Consider the following 7717-nt stretch of genomic DNA (forward strand, 5'->3'; position numbering starts at 1 on the left):
GCTTCTGTTCAATGGCATTATTGAAGTCAGATCCGAAGGCCAGATGAGTAATTGACACATCATCCAACTTGATGTGATACTTCTCAGCACGCTCCTCCAGAAGTTCACTGATACGCTCAGATACCTTCTCTCGTTCTGTTAACAACTGTTCGGCGTTGTATTGAGCTACCACTGCCTTCATGATCTCGTTACCCAGAGAAGGAAGCACACGATCACGATAATCAGGACCCACTTCACGGTGAATTGTCGACAGATGATCCAAATCAGGATGTGTCAACACTCGAAGAGAAATGCCCACTGTCTGCAAATCCTTTGTACCAGTCTCTGTAGAAATCTCACGAGGAGTGGTACGAATATCATAAATATAAGGGTACTAAATACTTCACCAAACCAACCATTTCCTACCTGAATCAGAGGAATTCGGAAATGAGTTCCCTCAGCAACTGTTTTAGGCAACACTCCACGGAAACGATCAAAGATGACGGCTCGTTCGCCTCCATCAACTACAATCATTACATTTCCAATATGGTCAAAGCCTACCATCGTAAATACACTGATCGAAACAGACCAAACCGGCTCCAATACCAATGGACCATTTCGCCACCTTTGTTAACTAGGATTCATTATAGAACATCTAAACAATCCTACCATACGAGCAGCTTCTGCCATGATAAAAATAAAGGACTATATGAAGAAAACGGTGGAAACGATACCAGAAAAAGTCTCGATTCTATGACCTCTTTTTGTGACAACAAAAAAAATAGCATATTCGATACTAGGAAACTCCTTAGGGATAGTAGCACATCCGTAGAATGCATGGACGCTTTGTTGTCTTAATCCTATTGATAAGAATATCATTATCATATCCCTGGAGAGATCGACCCCCAATGGATACTAGGATGTGATTAGGTGCGATGTTAGGATGGATCTGTTTTTTCTTCTCAAGGCTCTATTCTTAAGTCCAGAAAGCAGAGAGTACTTTTACTCGAAGAATGGTCCTTCCATCCCTATCTTCATCTGTCTCAACGGTTAGATACAGCTGCTGACGATTGCACTGAATGTCATAGTATACGGGTTTGGGGTCAAATGAACACGGGTAGTGCATCAAAGGCACATCAAAACACTCCAGTGGAGTCTTGAGACAACTGAGATGATGATTGGTGAGACAGTGGAAGTAGGCATTTCTCTTGATTTCGACTCCTGTCACATCCCCAGTACAGTAGAAGATAGAATAGCGCATTAGACCTCTAATATCATAATGAAAAATGAAAGGGGAACGCTATTATGAACGAATCTCTATCATCCACTTCTGTGTCGATGGAAGACGAACTAGGAGGAGCAAATAATGGTTTGGTGAAGAAGGATAATAAGGAAGGAGTACACTCAGGAGTAATCCGCAATACTGTTGCAATATCCAGAGTTACATGTGCAGAATAGTCAATAGCGATACGAACTGGATTTGTTGGTGTAACGACAGTAGTTAAAAGGGTTTCAGCAGGAAGCAGACTGCGAATGATCGTGAAGAGATCTCCCTAGTTGTAAGAAAAGTTGAAATTCTCAACTCCTGCCTCAGTTCTACATAGGAATGTGAGTAAATGACGGAGAATAGCGAGTGAAGCAAGATTCCCTCGACTGAAGACTTGAATCTGAGAATTATACATCCATTTCATATCAACTTTATTCAACAATTGCCTTCTTAATTGGGGTAGATCAATAACCGATTGTCCATTGACACTCACTTCTTCTCGTTGGAGATCCTTATAGATTTGTTTTCTGCAAATATCGGTATTTGAGATGTTCTCCGTTTCGACTCCATACAACTCGTCACATATCTTCCTTAGTGTGTGATACAGAAGTGGCAGTTGAACGGCTCGTGCTATTTTCGTTTTAATTTCCTCATAGCTGGAGGGATCCACAGCGATTCGGAGATGATTTCCTCCATAATCGATTTGCGTAAACGGTTGAAGCAAACCTTCATGAAGCAAACTGTTTGAGGGAAGGTTTATATCATCAAACACCAATATATTCTACGGTGAAGCAATGGAAATAACCAAACATCCACTGAATAAGCGTCATCACGACTCTTAATGCGACGCTTTGGGTTGGGTTTCAATAAGGGTGTCCCTAAATCATTATCCTGAGACTGTAGGCGTCTTGTTAGTGAAGGAAAACAACCTCGATGACTCATGGAAATGGCTATGTATCTTCAGAGTGTAGGATATACAAATATCCCTAGATCGACCATAGGATAGATTACGTTGTTTTTCTGTTCCCATAATAATCCTCATCAAATGGAAGAAGCACACCTTTCCCTTGCCGAAAAGATATCTCAAGGTGTGTGTCTTGATTCACTCCCCTATGTGGATACGGAAGTTTGTGTAGTGAAGAAATGGTGATGTGTAGTATGAGGAGCCAGGGATGCAGGAATTGGTAGATAATATGATCCAAGAAGTAATAATATAACGAGTTTGTATTATTCCTTCGTAGGAAATGAAAACGTTCCGTCCACGGAATTACTTGGAAGAATGGCCGATGCCTGCTGTTAAATTTGAAGATGACCTTGCTCTCCAAGTACGTTTCCATTTCTGCGTTTGTAAGACACTAGCAAGAATGGGAGCGAGTTCGAATGAAGCAACCGTTGAAAGGATTTGATGTGAACCGATATACATTAGAGGAGCCATCAGGTGATGCTGTGAGTGATGAAGCTGCTTGGAAGAATAGTGTCGATGTAGCTCGACTGCAATTAGAATACCAGAAAGAAAAGTGCGTGATTGGAGATGAAATGAAAGGTAGATTAGAGAACTTGCAGCTTTTAGAGAAGTTTGGGAGCAACGCTTGGAGAATTCACAATGATGATTTAGAAGGGATGATAGAACTGTAGGACCATGTAGAGTATATGATCTATAGCATGGACCGTGAATTGGGTTCTCTTCAGGAGAAAACAGAGATAATTAATCGAAAACGTAAACAGACACAGGAAGAAAGTTCAGAGAAGTTATTTACTACACAGTGGCAAGCTTTGGAATTGCAAATGAAGAATTATCAAATTGAGGTAAGGGTATGAGACTGAAGTGATGTGTAGAGGTCATGTGAAGCAATGGAAAAGAAAGTGAAAGTAGATGCTGCTTTCTCTGTTTGTTAAAAAAGAATTCCAATTTAGAGGAGTAAAATAACTAATTCTTCTTGGTCTGATTAGCGACCTTGTTGATCTTAGCACGAATGGCATCCTGATCACCCAGATAATGTCCACGAAGAGGAGCAATGGCATCCGGATGAGGAATCACATTACCCTGTTCATCGAAGTCATATACCAAAGGACAAGCTGTTGGAATATTGAGTCCAGTAATATCCTTTTCACTAATATGATCCAAGTACATAACGAGAGCACGAAGCGAATTACCATGAGCAGAGATGATAAGACGTTCGCCTTTCATCACTCTAGGGAAGATTTCCTCCTTCCAATAAGGAAGGAAACGATCAGCAGTCGTCTTGAGAGATTCAGTCAAAGGAAGCTGTTCCTTCGGAATATCAGCATAGCGACGATCATTTCCAGGATAATACTCGGATTCCGGAGTTACAGGTGGAGGAGGAATATCGTAGCTACGTCTCCAGATCATCACCTACACAAGATAAGAACAGAGATTCATGCTTCAAACACCACAAAACACTCAAACATGTATCACACCAATTACTATGAATCCAAAGAAACACTCATTGCCTCAGTAAAGTTTGTCTTCACAGATGGAAATCACCATCAGACTAACATGCAAATAAAATCATCGGCAATAAAAAACAGTCAGTTACCTACCTGCTCAATTCCATGCTCATTGACAGTTTCCTGTTTGTTAAGTCCAGTAAGAGCTCCATAATGACGTTCGTTGAGTCTCCATGACTTGGTGACAGGAATCCACAACTGATCAGATTCCTCCAGAGTAAGGAACAACGTTTTAATAGCACGCTTCAGACAAGAGGTATAAGCAGCATCAAACTGGAGTCCTTCCGCTTTGATGAGTTTTCCTCCATTTCTCGCCTCTTCCACACCTATTTATCATTCGATCTGTATACAAATACCCTTATCCGAAAGAGGAACATCATACCATCCAGTGAAACGGTTTTCCTTATTCCACTGAGATTCACCATGGCGAACAAGGACCAGTCTATTGAAAGGCTTAACAGAAGTGGCCATTCCTCTAGTTGCAATCGAAGCCGATGACATTAAAAATCTTGAAGCAGCAAGCATGGCCTGGCAAAGAAAATGTGTGGTATCAAAATGAGGGTTCGGAAGTGGTAATCCGCGGGAATTTAAATAATCATAGATTCGATAATAGAGCCGAACGAAGGTCTCTATAGATGCGAAACGGTTTAGCACAAAAGATAGATGGGGCAGATATTGCTGAAAGAACGAAGAGAGTTCAGTTGTCATTTGTGTTTATGTCTCAAAGGAGATTCCTTCTCACTTCTTTGATTCCAGCTTTCAAAATGGTTCGTAAAAACATGTTCCGTTGAATCTAACCATGATAACCGAACCAGTCTACAGTCCGCCAAAATATGTATATTCCCGCGGTATTTGCTTGCTGTTCTGTTGAGACCGTTGAAGAAATCAATATTTATTTTAACTAGAAATGATAGCTAAGAAATTTATCATTACGTTTTTAATCCTTTCACTGGTCAAAACACAGGAACTAGAGTGCAGTGATGATGTCTATGGAACTGTAGCTAATGGAGAGAAGGGTTATGCCGGATGTGAGACTGGCTATGATGGATTCCGTTTTTCTGTGTGCAACAACGGAGTTTTCGCGGAGCCTGATTTGTCTCATTGTGTTTTACGTGATGCTACCGTGTTTTCATATGGTGTGACATCAGCTCAGTTTTATGTTAGTGAGCCTGTCAATCCTCTTTATTTACGTGCCAATGGTATAGTTGATTCGTTTACTGTTTCTCCAGCATTACCCGCTGGATTGATTCTGGATACTACTTCCGGTGAGATTAGTGGTACTCCCTCTGCTGCAGCTGAGAGTCAGGAGTATACTATTACCGCTATGAATGGAGAGAGAGTGAAGACAGTGACTCTCACGATTACTGTGAGCCACGTTATGTGTGAAGCTTATGATACGTTCCCAGCTACTCGCTCAGGAGAAGTTGCATCAAGTACAAGTGCTTGTCCCGAGAATTATGAAGGTACTGCAACACGTACTTGCACAAATGGTGTTTTTGGAGCGTTGGATATAACGGGATGTACACTGAAGGCTCCCACCAATTTGGTTTATTCTCCAAGTTCCAGTACGGTACAACGTAACGAGCCTCTTACTATGACTCCGACTGTTTCAAATGTGGTGACCTCGTGGAGTATTCAACCCGCTCTTCCTTCTGGTCTCCAACTGACAAATAAGGGTTCGATTGTCGGAGTTCCTACAGTTACTTCAACAACTCGTACATACACAGTAACTGCCAGTAATGCTGCTCATCAAACAACGGCCACAGTAACAATCACAGTGAATCCCGCGTCGTGTTCTGGTATGGTGAATTTAGGTGGAAGTCAGGTGACGATCGATCACAATAGCGTGCTGGAGGAGAATTGTCCTGCTGGTTATAGTGGAACTGCCTCTCGTCTCTGTACGGATGGTACTTATGGAGAGGTGACCTATGAGAACTGTAGAGCTTTGAAGCCTACAGGTCTTGCGTATTCTGTGTCTTCGTATGTGTTAGATCAAAATGAAACTATGTCAACTGGAAGACCTTTGTATGGAAACATCATTACGGCTTTCTCTGTGGAACCTCTGCTTCCTGAAGGCTTGAGCTTAGATACTACAACAGGTGTGATTTCGGGAACTGCTACTGAACTGAAGGAATCTACTTCGTACACGGTAACGGGTGCGAATAATGATGATTCTACGACAACAGTTATTACCATTGCAGTTGTTCTTCCTTCCTGTCAGGCAACGGAGGAGTTTGCTTCTGTTCCTGTTGGCGAATCTAGTACATATCAGTGTAATCGCGATAGTTATTCGGGTCAGATGACTCGTACTTGCGAGTTGGTGGAGGGAAAGGCTCAATGGTCTCTGCCTGATACATACTGCCAGAAGGATCCGAACTACACATTGTTGTACATCGCAATTGTTGTGTGTGTGATTTGTATCGCTCTCCTCATCTTTGTGATTGTGAGTAAGAAGAGTAAAAAGAGCAAGTAGATGTAAATTCTCATCCGGATTGTTTGTTAACATACATGAAATAGTTCTAGAGGACTGATGTCGATACTGTGTTTAGGTATTAACCGACTGAAATCAGGTGATGACACAGTCCGTCGGGCCATTCGCAATACGTTCACCGCACATAAACGTTTCTCACACACAGATAGATTGAAAAAGACACGATCACCCACACGAATCGTTGGTTCCTCTCCATCTTCTCTTAGACAATCATAAGAATGGAAATAGAACTCATGCAAATGTAACACTGGTTCTAGTGTTCGTATACACCCATAGTCACCATCAAACCAAACGACTTTTCCGTGCTGTGGATCCTTGGGAAGCATATCAATGTCAACAGACATCCCCTGCATTATCTGGTCATAGGCCCTTTGCTCCTCCTTGTCTAAACGAGTCTTTGAATAGTTAACACGCGAAAAACGAGAGTGACGAGAAGAATAACCGCGTGATGTCTCCATTGTCATTCTCCTAGTGAGATCGGGAGTGACTGGACGAATGTCCGAAGAGAGGGAGGAAGCAATCGTAGACGTGAAGCTCTGAGTATCATCTGGAGTAGAACTCCGTTGTGCTGTCGGTATCCTCTCGTAACCAAACGAATACCAATCAGCATCAGTCTTCGCAATATTCTTATAATTTTGCAAATCGTCTACCGAATAGCGAATTTTGCTTTCATGAGGATCAAACCCTACTCCTTACATTCACAGTCCTTTCGTACATTTCGTATCATTTACATGAATGATAATATTTAACCCATTAGTATACGCAGAAAGAATGCAATAGCCAAAGTATAACACAATACCACCAAACAATAGATCAAGAAGAGTTGAACGCAAAATAGACAGCTGGAAATAAATAGCAATTACGAGCTACTTCATTACAACCTCAATTTAGCAAGATGTACTAATAGAACAAAGTGAGTATCTGACAAGACTAAACTATTATCTTTATTCTTCTCCATGATTGCAGTCATTTTCGACTACAATAGCCTATTCTTGATGATGAATCTGAGTTCATTGTTCCATAATTACAAGTATCATTTCAATATTTCAGATACGTGTGGTTTGAAACAAACAGTCAAGACCTCTGTGGTTCCAATTCTCAACAATTACGCCTTCGAGAGTCTCTTCGACACACGAGCACTCTTTCTCTCCTTGTTCAGCTGCTCCAGACGCTGTTTGTACTCAGCAGCCTCCACACGAGCCTTCTCCATAGCAGCCTTCTTCTCAGCCANACGAGCACGCTTGTGGCACAACACACGATGAGTCACCAGACGCTGGATCTTTGGAGCCTTGTCTCGCTTGTGACCATTATGTTCGAAGGTACGACGAATCACGAACTTGCGAACATCATCCTCCTTCGTCAGACCAAACAACTTCCGAATGTGACTAGCTCTCTTAGGACCCAGACGACGAGGCTTTGCAGATGCTTCGTCTGTCAGACCCGGAATCTCCTGTTCACCCTTCTTCACAATCATCAAGTTCAGAACACAAATGTCCGAACCCACAATACAA

The 7717-nt window shown here is 41.9% G+C and overlaps 5 protein-coding genes across 5 annotated transcripts; 2 read left to right on the forward strand and 3 right to left on the reverse strand.

Annotated features, from left to right (window-relative positions):
* Positions 1 to 669, reverse strand: JH06_4649 (hypothetical protein; the record flags this gene model as incomplete). The annotated part of the gene is made up of 4 exons (XM_014669859.1): positions 1 to 373; positions 406 to 503; positions 541 to 613; positions 649 to 669. Coding segments are annotated over 4 exons (565 nt in total), but the record flags the coding sequence as incomplete, so codon positions are not given.
* A 1821-nt stretch (positions 670 to 2490) lies between these two features.
* Positions 2491 to 3142, forward strand: JH06_4650 (pre-mRNA-splicing factor SPF27-like protein; the record flags this gene model as incomplete). Its single annotated transcript, XM_014669860.1, is given in 4 exon segments — positions 2491 to 2589; positions 2606 to 2767; positions 2882 to 3052; positions 3083 to 3142. The coding sequence occupies 4 exon segments, from the start codon at positions 2491 to 2493 to the stop codon at positions 3140 to 3142; spliced, it is 492 nt and encodes a 163-aa protein (XP_014525346.1).
* A 31-nt stretch (positions 3143 to 3173) lies between these two features.
* Positions 3174 to 4216, reverse strand: JH06_4651 (phosphoglycerate mutase; the record flags this gene model as incomplete). Its single annotated transcript, XM_014669861.1, has 3 exons — positions 3174 to 3620; positions 3809 to 4041; positions 4072 to 4216. 3 exons carry the CDS (start codon positions 4214 to 4216, stop codon positions 3174 to 3176), a joined length of 825 nt encoding a protein of 274 aa, XP_014525347.1.
* Positions 4217 to 4622: 406 nt separating this feature from the next.
* On the forward strand, positions 4623 to 6188 carry JH06_4652 (hypothetical protein; the record flags this gene model as incomplete). The annotated part of the gene is made up of 1 exon (XM_014669862.1): positions 4623 to 6188. One exon carries the CDS (start codon positions 4623 to 4625, stop codon positions 6186 to 6188), a length of 1566 nt encoding a protein of 521 aa, XP_014525348.1.
* Positions 6189 to 6214: 26 nt separating this feature from the next.
* On the reverse strand, positions 6215 to 7176 carry JH06_4653 (hypothetical protein; the record flags this gene model as incomplete). The annotated part of the gene is made up of 3 exons (XM_014669863.1): positions 6215 to 6891; positions 6922 to 7072; positions 7108 to 7176. The coding sequence occupies 3 exons, from the start codon at positions 7174 to 7176 to the stop codon at positions 6215 to 6217; spliced, it is 897 nt and encodes a 298-aa protein (XP_014525349.1).
* Positions 7177 to 7717: the final 541 nt, after the last annotated feature.

Source organism: Blastocystis sp. subtype 4 (genome assembly GCF_000743755.1).
Source record: "Blastocystis sp. subtype 4 strain WR1 chromosome Unknown seqid_0390, whole genome shotgun sequence".
Taxonomy (NCBI): domain Eukaryota; class Bigyra; order Opalinata; family Blastocystidae; genus Blastocystis; species Blastocystis sp. subtype 4.